Genomic DNA, 16,799 nt, shown 5'->3' on the forward strand with positions numbered 1-16,799 from the left:
TTTGAATATTCTTTAATTTGGAAGCTAGTTGTATTTAAGTTCTAATTCAAACAAATCATAGACTAAAGCAATAATTTTCTGCGGTTAGAAAGCCCGATGATGTATAATCTATTTAATCTATTTCACTAATAATAGGTATGATAAATATATTGGGCTCTTCATATTAATAGGCATAATTCAATTAACAAATTACCAAACCTATAAAAGAATTTACATTATATAACAACCACCAAACCTAAATTATTTAATTGCACAAGAGGTCATTTCCCACTACCCACAATACCGATCCCCCCACAGATGCAAGCCATTATTTCATATACCTTCGCCTAACAGTTATGTTAGCACAGGAACTTCGCTCCAGAGGCTCTTGAACGCGATAAACCGACTGAACAAAGGCTACTGTACCATAAGGATTATCATTGGCAGGAATAACAATATTTGCCACTCGATCTAACCCAATAGTACCTCCACCAGAGGCATCAGTTAGTTGTACTTGGATAACCTAAAAATACAGTGAAAATTTCCTTAACAAAATCCCAGTTCTGAAATTAAAATAACAATGATGCAGGTGGGGGACAATCAAACATATAATCCATACAAAGACAAGGACAAAATATAATGTAATATGAAAGGACTCAAAGGAACTCCCCCATTTACAAATCCAACATGTAACAGAATAATACATTACTGACTTTTAATAGTGAAGCACAATTATACATGACAAACAGGTCATTTAAATTCCTTAATATTTAGGTATATAATCTTATAAAATCAATTTTAAGATCTTTATTTATAGTTACCATTTCAATGATACATTTTTATGTCCATTCTATACATTTTTTTATTTAGGGAAAATATTGCATGTATGTTTCCTAAGTAGCTAATCTATTATGCTTTATTTCCCACATTATCTTAAATGGAAATTCTCTGACAAAATTTAAAACAAAAGACATCATATCATAATGCCACCTAAATTTAGAGAGAAGGAAAGAGAAATGTTTTATATCTATTAACTAATATCTAATATTTTAGAACTGAAAAACACAATTAACATTCAAATGAAATGTTATGGACTTCCCTTCTATGAAAATCTGATATTATTAAAGCATAAATGCTATTAAAAGTAACTTAATGACACCTAGGTTTTCATAATACTTGAATTTCATAATGTAAAATTATCTTCAGTTAATATATGTTAGTAATGAATCAACTTTCCTGTTGAGACTATTTTTATTTGCCACCTAGCTTCTTCACCATGAAAAATAAGTACCAGGCAGGTATGTCTAGCATGGTATTTGTCATAAATTTTCAAAACTACTGAAGAATAAGTAAGTGAATAAGTAGAAAATCAAAATCTAAATTTAATTAAGATCGACTGGCCCACACTCACGCTAAGAGGGAGTCTGGATACAAACAAATGAAGAGTTCATATGGAAAAAATGTATAAATATACATGTTAAATATCTAAAGATATAGATTTAATCATTTAACGAAAATGTGGGGAAATACAACGTAACTATACAAAAAATTAACACTCGTGAGCTGCGATATGGACCAGACCTTTTTCTAGAATATTCTTGTTTTTGTTTATCTGTAAAAATCACTTTTACACTACCATATTTTGAAAGTTCTTGCAGAAATAATTAACTTGACATTCTCTATAAATGCCACAACAACAGCCATCTGTTCTAGTCACTATAAGACAAGGTATGATTTACAGTGTCATTCTATACTAGGCCATTCCTCTCACCTCTTCAATCTCCGGAACGTCGTCAGCCAGGACCTCTAACAACAAGGTTTGAATGGTTTCCCCAGGGGCAAAGGTCACATTACCTGAGACAACTCGCAGGTCACCAGTAGCAAGCTGTCCATTAATGGTGGCGACCCACTGAACAGTAACATTGCCGAGTGTCCCAGAATTTCGAATTACTGGCAGGTTTACCTTCACTGAGTTAAACTCAGGTTCCTCTACAATAAGTTTAGTAATCTGAAAACCTGAAGGGCAGAACAAAGTTAATTTCAAATACAAAATAGCGGATTGTTTTTTCCCTTATGCAGTCTAAATATAAATAGCTAAGTCCCCCAAAATCAGAGTAACATGCTGTGATAAACGGTCAGGCCTGCCAAAATTTCCACATTATTATTCATTATGACAGAAGCAGAAATCACAAACTGAGAATCAGGCATTCTATATTCTACAGCAGTCAGGCATGTAGCAGTCATGGGGGAAGTGGGTCTAGTGAGTTCTGTAGCTAACTGCACAGTGCAAGCCTGGTCCACAAAGAGTCTGCTGCTATTTTGCTCCCACGACTGATGCTATGCAGGTTCAATGTTCCCAGATTTCCTGCTAATCAAGAAAGCCCAGAAATCCAGATTTTTGTGTAAATTGATGTAAACTAATTTTTGAAAGAATTGTCTAAGATTCACAAAACACATCTAGAAGCCAGATCTGACTTACAAGCCTAAAAGTTTGTCCCTTCCGTATTTATGCTAAGACGTTGATTTCTTTTTTTAATAACCACTAACCACTGCTAGGGAGGGTGCATAGATACCCCATATATCGGTAACAGCCGGTTAAAAAGGGAAACGTGATCAAATTAATTCTAAGTCTCTAAAAATGAAGAAATGTATGATCTATATCGACAAGTTAAAGACACAAACTAGTTTGGTTACCAAATAATCCATAGGGGTCATCAGAGGCCTCAATAATGATGATCGCCTCTGTTAATGCCCCTAGTCTGGCTCCTCCCGTCGTTTCATTCAGCAACTGCACAAGAAAAGATTCTTCCAGTTCAGGGTAGATGTCATTAATGATATATATTGGCACAGATTTACTGGTTTCCCCTTCTAGCAAGACCACATCTGATGAAGCTATGCTATAATCTTCACCTATAAAGATAAAAATCAAAATGCTAAAACTTATTCCCAAACATGATAATAAACATGCCATACACTAGTAAAATACTATGATCTATCAAATTCCATAGATATACTTGTAAAGCTTTTGTGAGGATACTGACTACATATATTCTAAACAAAAAGATTTTACCTCTCTTCTCAGAAAAAATAGGTTTGAGATCATAAAATAATGAAAAAGACCTCCAAAGGGTGTTCAAGTTTATCCTTTCATTTTTAGAAAGATGCATACATAATATCTTCTATTTGTCATGTACAGACATAGATGATATAGCTATGATATAGATATGGACATACACGAAAATATAGTCATCCATTACCACAAGATAACCCCTTATCTACAAGAGAAAGAAAATGTGCACAATCTTTTAAAACAAAGAACAGAACTAAAATTCTCACCTCACTAGAAAGATATGTTATACTGTTGTACAGATATAGGCATGTCAGCATCATCAATGTTATTGCTGGAAACTATGGGCTTTCCTAAAAAATTGGATTAAAAGCTGCTACTGCATACTGCTCAGGTTAGCAGCAGCTTTGTTTCTGGTCAAACAGTGGGAAGGGAAAGGAGAGAGTCTTCTTATGATGCCTAAGGGCTAATTTCTGAGAACACTGATTCATCCCCACTGTTAGGCAATGTGTAGGGCCCCCTACAGACAGTCAGACATTCCTCTAGGCTACCCACCCTGCATGCGTGCACGCACACACGTACACCAACCTCCCCCCCCAAAACTAAGGGAACAGGTGAGCCTGGTTTACTATCTTTTCAAACAAATATCATTTATTTCAAAATATCAAGTGTGTTATCCTATCCATTCACACTCATTTTCCTTCGAGTGCATGCTAGAAAGATTCTAATTGAGTAGCTCTCGGGCAGATCTCCCTCTAGATGCTGTAACTGCACCAATAAAAAAGGCAGTCTCCTAATGTTTGCATTTGGCAGTGAAATCATTTTGCTTACATGGAATAGTTAATGCTAGCCATTGCCTCATCCACATTCTTCATAAATAAATAAACAAGCAAGATAAATGGGTTGAGAGGCAAGACTGTTGCCAAGCACTGCAACCATGTGGCTGCACATTTTATCCTGCATTCCTTGGGATCATTTACACATGAATCCCTTTCAAATAACTAAAAAGTACACACAGAGAAAGCCTAACAATACTTTCCCTAGTTTACTTTTCATTGGTTTGTGCATATTTTGGTCATTTTAACTTTAAAATTCATATACAGTTTTGCTAACATTTTTCAAAAATTCTACAAAATCAGTGTCATAAATACATGATAAAAGCTCTACATTTATGCCTTTTAAAAGATGCAAGAGAATTATTGCTTTCTGGTAGATATTTCTAGCTACATCTGTAAGTGGCTTTTGTTAATTAAGGATGTAATTTCCCTCCAAAACACTTCACTGCCCCTTGGATGTCTTTTCTCACCCGCAACTGCAGTTATTGGCACGGCTTTAAACTTCACAGAAACGTCTGCAAATGATCCTCCTGCTCTAGTCACATTGATAATGGGTCCGACATGATTTTCTGCTACTCGAACAATTGGTGCTGAGAGCTGAAGAGTTCCAAATGCATCATCATTGGCAATGATGATTAGGTGAGCAATAGTTTCTACCTTAGGCCCGAGGCGTGGAGAATTTGGAACTGAAAGACAAGAAAAGCTAATGTATCAAAATTCTACCAACCGGCCAAAAGTCATCAGGAAACCTCAGCAAGATTCCATCAGCCAAATGGGATCCTCATTTGGTGTTTTTTTCTACTATCTCTGTCAAAAAACATGTACTGACTACTATGGACCAGCACTAATCTAGACACGGAGGAAACAAAAACAAATTAAACAGGAAGTCCCTACTCTCTTGTAGCTTTACATTCTAGAGAGATTGTTATTATAGAATCTTTAGCAAAGGAATAGTTATCCTACAGGAATATTTTAATAAGTACTGGAAATTTGTTAAAAGGCAAAAAATGATTACAGTGTAAATAATCATCACTTTACATAATATTACACAGATAATGATGACACCTACAGGATTATGCTCTTCTAATTAGTTACCAGCATGACATAAAATTTTTAAAAAACAGCATTTCAGTTACAAAATTGCGTAGGAAAGTCATTAAGCTTTGTGTCTTCAAAGACCAGCAGCAAATCATTATACTGTAATTAAATTACTGCCTCTCTGTTTCCCTGTCCTTGCTCACAAACCCATTCCTTTCTCCCATCTTAGTTAACAGTCATTCAACTGCCTTGTCCAGAATGTAAAGCCAGCCTCAATGCTACGCCAATGCTGATACTTAACCAACTGAGCCACCCAGGCGCCCCATCCCCAATGCTTATACAATAAAGTGTGCTCAATACTTTCAAGGCTCTCTTCTCACTTTCGACTGATTTTAGAGACAGCAAAGCTTGTTTTGAAGGCATTTAGGACCTTCCACAAACTCTCCCTAAATTATTTTCTAGGTTCAATTCCAACCAGCACCCTTGTGAAAACAACATAAAAAGTGACCTTTTTTTTTTATTATGTTATGTTAATCACCATACATCATTAGTTATTGATGTAGTGTTCCATGATTCATTGTTTGCGTATAACACCCAGTGCTCCATGCAGAACGTGCCCTCTTTAATACCCATCACCAGGCTAACCCATCCCCCCACGCCCCTCCCCTCTAGAACCCTCAGTTTGTTTCTGAGTCCATAGTCTCTCATGGTTCATCTCCCCCCTCCGATCTCCCCCCCCTTCATTTTTCCCTTCCTGCTATCTTCTTCTTTTTTTTTTTTTTTAACATATAATGTATTATTTGTTTCAGAGGTACAGGTCTGTGATTCAACAGTCTTACACAATTCACAGCACTCACCATAGCACATACCCTCCCCAATGTCTATCACCAGCCACCCCATCCCTCCCACCCCTCACCACTCCAGCAACACTCAGTTGGTTTCCTGAGATTAAGAATTCCTCATATCAGTGAGGTCATATGATACATGTCTTTCTCTGACTACTTATTTCGCTCAGCATAATACCCTCCAGTTCCATCCACGTCGTTGCAAATGGCAAGATTTCATTCCTTTTGATGGCTGCATAATATTCCAGTGTGTGTGTGTGTGTGTGTGTGTGTGTGTGTGTGTGTGTGTGTGTGTGTCTATACACATATCTTCTTTATCCATTCATCTGTCGATGGACATCTTCGCTCTTTCCATAGTTTGGCTATTGTGGACATTGCTTCTATAAACATCGGGGTGCATGTACCCCTTTAGATCCCTACATTTGTATCTTTGGGGTAAATACCCAGTAGTGACCTTTTAACACAGATGAAGCATCAACAAACTCTTATTAGCAGTAAACAATTTTGAGTTGATATTTAGAATATCTCTAACAATTGTTGTATTTGGAAATACGTGATAATAAAATTTAACATTTTCTGACAATTTAATCTAAAAACAATAACACCATTTAATTTCAATTAATGAGACCCACAGACTATGCTAAATTAAATCAGTTAAAATAAAAAAAATTATAAATCAATATGATATAATTAAATTCAACTAGATTAGAAAAGAATTTGCCAGACATTATTCTAAGTACTTTTCTTGTATCAAGTCATTTAATTCCTATACCATCTCTATGGGGCAGGTAACATTGTCCACATTTTACCAATGACTAACCAGGGGCACAAAGATGGTGAGGAAGTCACATAAGGTATCATGCTAGTACCTGGTAGACATATCAAGAGGCATTCTGTAAGAGTTTGTCTAATCTCTTGCTCCCTACATACAATTCCTCATCAAACCAGGTATAAAACCTTCAATTATCCAAACCGTTCATTCTGTGCTATGCTCTTACCCAGGTGCTGATCACCAGTCTTCTCATACTGCTTTTCTCAAAGTTAATGATTATACTCGGAGTACAGTAACAGAGACCTTATCAGGTCCTACACTGATTTTGCCTATTAAAATTTAGTCAGTATCACACAGATTTGCATTTAATTGTTCTTTAGGGGTGCCTGGGTGGCTCAGATGGTTAAGTGTCTGCCTTCGGCTCAGGTCATGATCCCGGGGTCCTGGGATCGAGCCCCGCGTCGGGCTCCCTGCTCAGTGGGGAGCCTGCTTCTCCCTCTCCCTCTGCCTGCCGCTCCCCCTGCTTGTGTTCTCTGTCTCTCTGTCAAATAAATAAATAAAATCTTTAAAAAAAAATTGTTCTTTAATTATTTCACATTATACCTTATGCCTATTTTGAATTGCCCCAAGCATGCTGCATGGTTCCAGGAACATAACAAGTATAAAATATATGTCAATTGTTTCTCCTATTCCATAGCACATTGATATTCTGCATATGCCATGTTATTAACAATAATTGTGCGTATTTACTGAATGCTTACCATGTGCCAGATACTCCATTAATTTTCACATATATTATTATATTTAAGCCCCATGATATTTCTGTATAATAGATAAGGAAATTGGGGCCAAAAAAGATTATGTTCAATACTTTAGTATATATTGGAACATAAGTTATCTTACACCACCACCCACAGCTCCTAGCTACTGCTGTATGTGATACTCCCTTCTGGTTTTATTTCTATCTCACTCAATAAACTGTGAGTTCCTTGAAAACTAGTCTTTATTTTATAATTCTTACTCAATAAGACTAATTACTGGATTTTATTACAATTCATTTGCTATTAGAATTGATCCTAAATCTTGTTAAGAAAAAAAAGGATGGGTATTGTGTGAGAATTTTAACCTTGACTGTAATCTGAATTTAATATTAGCAGCAGTTGTCCTTTAAAGTAAATTTCCTTCTATAATCCTGAACCATAATTACTTACATTGTGGACAAGAATGTTGCTCACTATATAGTATATCCATCCAGGGTATTATGGTAAGGTGAAGAAATTTATTTATGAGAAACCTTATTCTGTATGTCAAAACAGAGAGTCAACATGCAGCTCTTAGGATCTTACTTTTGGAATATGTAATTCCAGTTTCCTTAAGAAGATTTTATTTGTTTTCTTATAAATATTGCCCTAAAACTGATGTTAAATTGATATCAAATTAATATCACTAATCTTTCTTCTTTTATTTGTTCCCTTATTCCAGGAAATCTAGATTCTTCCCTTTATTTGTCCTCTTAGAGAGATGTGACTAATGAACAAGCTGTAACACAATAACTGCTCTCAGCTCCGCAAGCACAAGGCATGCTCTCTACCAGGAGCCACCCGACTCTCTACAAAGCCCCTGAGCCACAACCCCAGGGCAAGTGGCTGCTACTTTACAAAAGAAGTTGCTGCACCAGATAGTCTGCCCAACGTGGGTCACTCCTCATTCTTATCCCCAACCAGTCCTTCTCAACTCTCAATGACTCACAAATTTACAGGATTTCTTACTGCTACACACTCCTGTCCCCCTTCCCTCATGCAGTTGCTGGACCCACATGCTCATCGCCAAAGAGGCTCTATGGATCAGGGAATCTTCCAGAGTGGATCAAGGTGAGAGAGGCTCAGGATCCTGCTACCAGGACTATCCCTGGAATCCCCAGGTTGACTTCAGAATGATTTGGAAGCTACAGTATATAATACAATAGTACTAGAGGTCAGTTGTACTGGAGTACACAGAAGCGTTTAACAATTTAGTTTGGAAACATAAGGGACTTTTAAAACAAAATTTTGTGTTTTCAAGTGTCCCACTTCCATTTGTCTTATAGATAAACTTCTGTAAGGTGATGCTTTCAAAGTTAGAGCTCACTATTTTTATAGAATTTTTTACTATACCTTAATTTCTTAATTTATTTTTTTAGGATTCTTACCTCCCATAATAATAATAACACACTAATGGTTACTTACTTGGGCGATTCTGTACTTTCTCTATTAGAGTAGAGTTGAGTAGCTCAATAAACACAGACTCCGATCTTTCTGGTTCATCATCATCCAAAATTGAAATAGTTATGGTTGCCTCACTCTGGTTGGCTCTGAAAAGAGCAAATCCAGAAGCTGGTATATAGTCTCTTCCTTGAGTTGCTCTGGCTATACTAGGTGGAAAATAAGGTGGTTTTTCCATATCATCCAGTGTTGCATATGTGACTAGGACTTTTCCCATGAGGCCTTTTAACCTTATCACTGACAGCGTGATATTCTGGGTTGCTTCCTCAACTTTGATAGGTCTATTTTTCTCAGAAAAGATGAAGACCCCACAAGGATCATCACTAGCCAAAACTGTTAATGTGGCATTAGTATGAACTCCCAAGGAGCCACTGGAGACACTGAGGATTGACACAGAGAAGGCCTTATCCAGTTCTGGATCTTCATCTGGAAGTATTTCCACTGTGATGTTGGCACTCTTCTGCCCAATCTCAAATGTGACATTGCCAGAGGTGAAGGCAAGATCACCATCAGGATCAGAGGCTATGCTCCAAAGCAAAGTCACTTGAGACAGAGCTCCATGGCTTCTCATAATCTGTAAAATATTTAATAGCAAAATGTATTAAGAGAGGGATTAAAATCATTGATTTAGAGGTTTGTAAATATAGGATGATAGCAGGATATTAAATTTTTATTTTCTACAAGTTTTTCTCAAGAATATAAGATTCTTGATGGCAGGGACCAAGTACTACCCGTCTTTGAAGACCCTCACAGTACTTAAAAAGTGATTGTTGCATGAAGCTACACATTGAACATTTTTAGCTTCTAACTAAACTATAACTGTATCTTTTCTGCAATCATATATTAGTAATAAAGCAAATGTAATTAATAATTTCTTTTACATGCCCATGAAAATTTCTGCTTTTACTACAAAGATGGTATATACTTCATTGTAAGGAAGAAATGAGTGATATTTTCTGAAAAATTAGCCATAAAACTCATTTTTGAAAACAAATTATATTTCCTTTAACATGTTTCTCCCAAAGTTGGATAAAATATACTTAAGAAGAAATACTTCTGCCAAAAATATATTAAGAAGAATAAATAGCTTTAAATATGAATGTTAACTCAAAATAACATTCAAGACAAGAATTTTATAAAGCTTCATCTTTTCCCTTAATTCTTTTTTTGAATAATTAGTTATCCTTTCTAAAGTTGTTCAGATTACTCCACAAAAATTTATTGAAGATCTACCATTGAGTGATCTTTCTTCATTATTTATATAAAATCTGAGGGAGCTGAGCAAGCTTCTAGCTCCTCCCAGTTGTTTAACAATAGAATCAATTTAATTCCTAATTGGAAAAAGCAGAGGAAGAAGACACACACACACACCATATAGAGTTGTCATTATTATTGCTGTTCACAAATGTTTTGGATTTTCTTTCCTTTTGGGAGAGAGGTCAGATAAGATTGCATTTTTCTACCCATTAGTGTTATGCATGGCCATGTGACTTGCTTTGACCAAAAAAGACTAAGTGGAGATGTTACGAATCCCTTCCAGAAAGAAACTATAAGAGCCAGGATGCATTTCTCCACATCTACATTTTCCCCTCCGTGAAGACAGAAGCACCTGCCAAGATGTTGCCACTGTGATCCTTGATCCCTTGATAACTGGTGACAGCCAAGTTAAGCTGGAGATACACCATGAGTGGAAAAACAAATCCTTGTCATATTAAGCCACTGAGCTTTAAGAGATGTTTGTTCCCACAGCCTAAGTGAATTAATACAAAATCTATATAAAATAATACTTGTACAGCTCCACTATATTCCTGAAAGAGTCAGGATTCCTCAAAATCATAAGACAAACTAAGATGCAAAACTACATACAAAGACAAATATCAAATCACTATTCAATTATCAGTTTGTATTGCGTGTACCACTAGGCTCGTTCCCCTCTATCCAAAAAGGAAAAAAAAAAAAAAAACATAAAGGACACCTTCATAATACAATAAAACAGTTTTAAAAGAACAGAAAGTGTTTAAGAGTGGAGGGAAAACTGTACTCACATTTAATGGAACAATGCTGTACCCATCTTCCGGTTCAGTTCCGCTGACAAAGAGTGACTCAGGGCTAAATTCAAATATACCATGAGCATGGTCAGAGGCTGCAATTGTCACCAGAATTTGCGAGGCCACTCCTAGACTGGCTGCATGAATAAGTTCCAACAAATAGCAAGAAAATGTTAATAAGTAATTTACAAACCAAAGGAAAAGCCAAGGAACAACTTTTTGAAAAGAGTTGTACCATTCATTGAGTACGTTCTAATTTGTTTTAGAAAGAAAGGCAGACACAAATGGTTGCCACACATATTCATGCTTTTATGACCTTTCTCTATTTTGGCGCCAATGTGATATACAAGTGCTGTATAAGCACTTGGAGATGAATAAGGAAAACTTGTTTTTCTTTTTCTGCCCTATGAAAGAGAACATTCTTCCACATAGAGTATATGAGGAAAGTCTCCCACGACCTTTGCTGACCTCAGAAGAACATGAGCCAAAATGACTCTTACCTTTATGAAACAGTTTCCCTATGATTTTCATCAATCTGACTGAACAGATTCTTGGTTTTTAATGTGCATTAGTTCTAGGCCTATTTTTTCATCACATTATGATATTATAGATCTACCTTCCCTGGACCCGAACACTCCAATCTTGTAACTAAAGAGGTGCCAATATCTACAGAAGAATTGAATTTTTTCCTAAGAAGTATGTTTAACTTTTATGTTGTATTAATATATGCAGACAAGAAAATGAACAATTCCAAAAGTAACTGAGTAATTAAACACAGTGGTTACATGAGGCACTGATGAAACTTAGGAATGAGAGGGGTAGGAACATGAGTTCTAGCCTTAAAACATAAAACCTGAAATTGTGATAAAGGAACATTTGAGGATTAGAAAAAGTTCTCCCTTGAGAAATAATTTTCTCTCAATACAAAAAAAAAGTATTTGAGGTGAAAAGCTGAATCATGCTTGCATAGAAATCTACTTCAAATGCATTCTCTTTTCAGTATTCCCTCCCACTGACTGGCAACTTATTCTCCCCACTGATTGCCTTTTTAATTTCTTTTTTCCCATCTGCTTCGCTTAAATGCTACATATAAAGACTGCTGGCTCTTTTTATAAATAAAATAAGCATGATGCATTTAACAGAAAAATATAAATGTTCTATTTCTCTTTTTTTAGGTATTCAAAGCTATATAAAAATATTTTTCAAAAATCATTTTATGAATGATATTCAAGCAAAATTTCTATTACAACTAGAATCAGGAAACTGTATTGGGTTCATACAGAGGAAACTCTGGGCTTTGGAGGCAGGCAAAGACTTGATTCTGGCTTGATCACTTCTAGCTGGGTAACTGTAACACGGAGCAAATAATACTTTATAAAGTTGCTGCTATGGTTACTGAGGTAAAATATGTAAAGAGCCTGCACATAGTAGGTGTAAATAATTGGTTAGTATTGTTGTCTCTAAAAAGAAGAGTTAAAATAAAATGCAGACTAGTAAAGGGCCTTGGAACAGCTGCTTACCATGCTTGTGAATAGTTGGAAGGAAGAACTCCATGTCCCCGTCACCACTACCACTGCCATCAACCCTAAAGAATTCAGTCACTTCACAAGGAGACACAGAGACACACCCACACAATACACATTGACACAATGAGAAAATGGAGAGCTCTTAAAACATATCCAGAAAAGAGGAAAATGTAGTAATATTCACCCAATGACATGCATTCTCCCATAGAAAATAAATTATTTGAAGTGATAAAAGTATAACATTCATCAAGCTACCAATTTATTAAAAATTCATCCATAGCTTTAGGAAATACTCCATGTAAGTTGTAATTGGTATCTCCCATTTCTGTCAACTTAACCAGTTGTCTTTTTAACTCACTTATTTAAAATAATGTAAATTGTTTCTAACATTTTAAATATTTTTAAAATATTTGTGCTTGTGTACAATCACACAGTTAGGCCTGTATGATTATGACTATGACAGAGTCACCTTACCGCTCACCACAATCAACTCAAAAATTAGGGAAATGCACCTAACATTTCCCTCCAGCCATATGTTCAAATTCCTACTTTATTTACCATTCTCAGACTTGATCACCCTTTTGCCACTGACATGGTAGTAAGAAACCTAGACAAGCAGTCTACAACAATCTGTTTCAGGCCTGGTTGTGAAAGATACCCACTATAAAATCTTCGGTAAGTCATTAAAACTCTTGGTACCTCAGTTTCCTTGTCTAAAAAATGTGCTGCCTTTTACAGAACTGCTCTAAAGACCAAGTAAATAATGTAAAAAATAAAGTACTTGGCAATGTATAAGAACTATGATAAAGAGAAAGTGGTTTACTTTCACTTCCAGTACATCTTAAACCCTGCCCATTAATTTACCAAAAGTTTGCAAAGACGACAGGAAGCATAGTGATGGCAGCAATGGAAAAGAAGAAGAGTAAGAGAAGCAAGTCCACATCCAGGCCTATGTGCTTCTACTAGTGTCCCTGATTGACACGCTAGTTTAAGATCTGCCCTGCTCTTCTGTTCTTCCCCACAACAGGACTGGGATACACCAGACATGAGAATTTATGGCACCCCAAATCTGAAATCACCTTAGAGACTTAAGATGCAAAATGAATTTTAAGGAATATCCAGTGCATCCCCCATATTATCTACAAGTCATGAGAGAGGATAGTTCAACACCGATGCATTCTGGCTAACACAAAACATCTATGCAGATGGCTATCTTATGTAGAGTAGGTTTTAGAGACAAAACAATATGGAATAACGGTTGCTCCCTTGCCCCTCATAAGAATTTAGCTCCTCACAATACTGCACGTCTTAGACAGTCCTTAGCTATGACTTGGGGAATAGAAGCCAGTGTCTAGATTCCTTTACCTCCAATTCCAACTCACTGAGGGGAAAATGAGATTCTCTGCCACTAACTATTGCTTACTCAGAGTCTGCAAGATTGGTTTTCAACTGAATACTCATGCACAATTAATACCTAACAATTCATATTCTACAGATAAGGGAAGAAGTTTCTACATAAAACACCAAGTATCACTATGATCAGAAATATTACTTCTGAAGAATACTTAATGTTGCTTATTAATCAATAATGATCGCTAACATTTTCTCTATTATGTAAGTATTGTTAACTACAAGTGATACAAAGAACAGCTTTTCAAATGTTTTATAGTGACCCCTAATTCATGAAGTTGTGTCATGAAAATATGATTTGGAGATGTGAGGACTTGTCTCTGGAGGACAAACAAAGCTGGTATTTTTACATGCCATCCTCCAAACAGGCCATCCAGAATATTTTTACTGCTTTATGCAGTCAACCAAGCTGTAGCGCTGTTTAATCATTTCCCTGGTTTGACCTCTTTTGCTTTCACTTGGGCTCTGGGAACACAGGGAAGGGAAATTTGTGGAAACTTTCCATACTTACTCCAAAGTCTCATTACATAGTAAAAGACAATTTTATATTTCTGTTTTACTCAATCTCTCCCTTTGGGTGGCTTATATAGTATTATAACCTTCTTCATTAAGACACGAAGATGGGGCGCCTGGGTGGCTCAGCCGTTAAGCGTCTGCCTTCGGCTCAGGTCATGTTCCCAGGGTCCTGGGATCGAGCCCCACATCGGGCTCCCTGCTCGGTGGGAAGCCTGCTTCTCCCTCTCCCACTCCCCCTGCTTGTGTTCCCTCTCTCGCTGTGTCTCTCTCTGTCAAATAAATAAATAAAATCTTAAAAAAAAAAAAAAAACCACGAAGATAATAATAAGACAATAATACCAGGTTTTGGAAGGAAGAGACCGTCCTGCTGATACCATAGCAACTCTCAATATCTTACATTTATATAAAGGGACTATGGTACATATCACATGCACTCTATAACACCCCCAGCAGCACCTAAAAATCAAACACAGTAATACTTCTGCAAAGAAACCTATATAAATAGTTCATCCAAATGCGATAAATACTGTAAGTAGCATCTCTTCAGTGCAGATGAGTTTTGCCATGAAATGAATTCTGACTCCAAAAATCTCTGAAAATTAGAGATTTTGAATACCAGAATTGAGGATAAAGTACTAATTGACCTGTTTTATTGACTCAATAAATTATCTAAAATGGCTAGTTTTCACCTGGGCTACACCTGGAGACAGCTCTAAAGGAGCTACCATAAAAACTGAAAGAGGAAGAAAGGAAAGACACAATTTTAGGGGCACCTACTATGAATGACAACTATAATTTGGTGATTCAGGGGGTGCCTGGGTGGCTCAGTCGGCTGGGCATCCAACTCTTGATTTCGGCTCAGGTAGTGATCTCAGGGTCACGGGATCGGGCCCACATGGGGCTCTGGGATCAGCAGGGAGTCTGCTTGGGATTCTCTCCTTCTCCTCTCCCTCTGTCCTTCCCCTTGCTCACATAATCTCGCTCTCTCTCTCTCTCTCAAATAAATAAATAAATCTTAAAGTTTTAAAAAATAATAATAATTTAGTGCTTCAGAACAATTATACTATTTCATTTTAAAGCACATCTACTTCTGGGGTTGTTTTATATGTATGTAAAGCAATATTTTGTGCTACAAAGAAACATAATAATAAATATATTTCTAAATTTAAAAAAATAAAATAAAATAAAAGCACTCTATTTGGAAAAGACCAATGGGTAGTAAAAGGGGAAAAAACAGCACAGTAGGTGGTGTCCTTATAATAAACATTAGAAGTATTAACTTAGAATTAACCAAACCTCACAGCAAAAGTCTATGTAAATAAAACTATGAGGTGAATATTAATTTCTAAAACTAATATTCTAAATTTATGTAGAGAGATGGAAATCTTTTTACCAAGAAAAAAGTGACTATCCATCAAAAACTTTCTACCATATATATCTTAAGTAATTATTAACCTTCAGGGTGCTTTTTCCAAAGACTGGTAATTCATTCATTCAAAAAAAATGGTAACATTGATTCAAAGGATCATATTTCCTTAATAGAATCAACTATCCTCAAGATGGATGAACAAGCAAATATTTGATACTTCTGAGTCACCAGCTTACCTCCTCCCTCCAAGTTCAATAACTCAACTTTAAAAGATTTTTCCAATTCAGGGACAGAATTATCAGTGATGTTAACAGAAATGTATTTGTATCTTTCTCCTGGTTGAAATTCTAAGGTACCAGCAACACTCTGAAATACAAATAAAAGATTTGTCCATTAGATTATAATTATTCTGTATATTAATGTGCAATATGAGAATGTCTATGTCCCAAATTATTATAAATACTGAAACAGAAGAACATAAGTAAAATATAAACCTGAAAACACTTAAGTGGATATGAATAGTGTTTGATATAAATCCTAAATAAATATTCTCCAACTAAGTAAAGCAGTGGATTTTTATCTCTCTTGTTTACCTATTCATCAAAAAAAGTAGTCAAGGCAAATGAGAAATCTGAACAAGTGATGTCCACAAATTCTTAAATTAATTCAATGAGATACACAAAACTCTTGACCACATATATTTAGAACTGTTCAAATTGTATCACTGAATAATGTAAATACTCAGTGCATAACAATGGCATTTTCATATTTTCATTCTGAGGACTTCTCTAAACAATAATAAATATCAGTCTACTGAGCATTAACGTTTTCTTGATTATACTTGCAACTGCAATTCATAATATAGATCTCTCATCAGAAAAGTTCACATACTAGAGGAAAAACAAAAAGTTATTTAAGTTCAAAGTTTTAAGACCTTTTTTTTCTCCCAACCTCATTATCTCTTACATAAACTTTGTCCCCTCAAGTCATGAGAACATATTTTAAAGTTGTTTAAATTTTTCTAGGTTAGCTTGTGTGGACAAACTATATTTCATTCTCAAGAGCTATTAATGATCTTAGAGCTAAATTGAGAAACCTAAGTACCAATTTACCTAATCACTCATTTATTTAT

General features: G+C 35.8%; 1 protein-coding gene across 1 annotated transcript in view; it reads right to left on the reverse strand.

The window, feature by feature from the left end:
- ADGRV1 (adhesion G protein-coupled receptor V1) overlaps nt 1–16,799 on the reverse strand; it is a 506,902-nt gene that overhangs the window by 397,297 nt on the left and 92,806 nt on the right. Inside the window, exons 26-33 of the mRNA XM_078067071.1 lie at nt 15,904–16,033; nt 12,367–12,447; nt 10,844–10,983; nt 8,763–9,372; nt 4,353–4,568; nt 2,674–2,889; nt 1,751–1,995; nt 321–502 (exon numbers count right to left, since the gene is read on the reverse strand). Coding sequence (XP_077923197.1) covers nt 321–502; nt 1,751–1,995; nt 2,674–2,889; nt 4,353–4,568; nt 8,763–9,372; nt 10,844–10,983; nt 12,367–12,447; nt 15,904–16,033 — 1,820 coding nt within the window. The remainder of the gene's footprint in view (nt 1–320; nt 503–1,750; nt 1,996–2,673; nt 2,890–4,352; nt 4,569–8,762; nt 9,373–10,843; nt 10,984–12,366; nt 12,448–15,903; nt 16,034–16,799) is intronic.

The sequence above is a fragment of the Halichoerus grypus genome, chromosome 2 (genome assembly GCF_964656455.1).
Source record: "Halichoerus grypus chromosome 2, mHalGry1.hap1.1, whole genome shotgun sequence".
Classification (NCBI taxonomy): Eukaryota; Metazoa; Chordata; class Mammalia; order Carnivora; family Phocidae; genus Halichoerus; species Halichoerus grypus.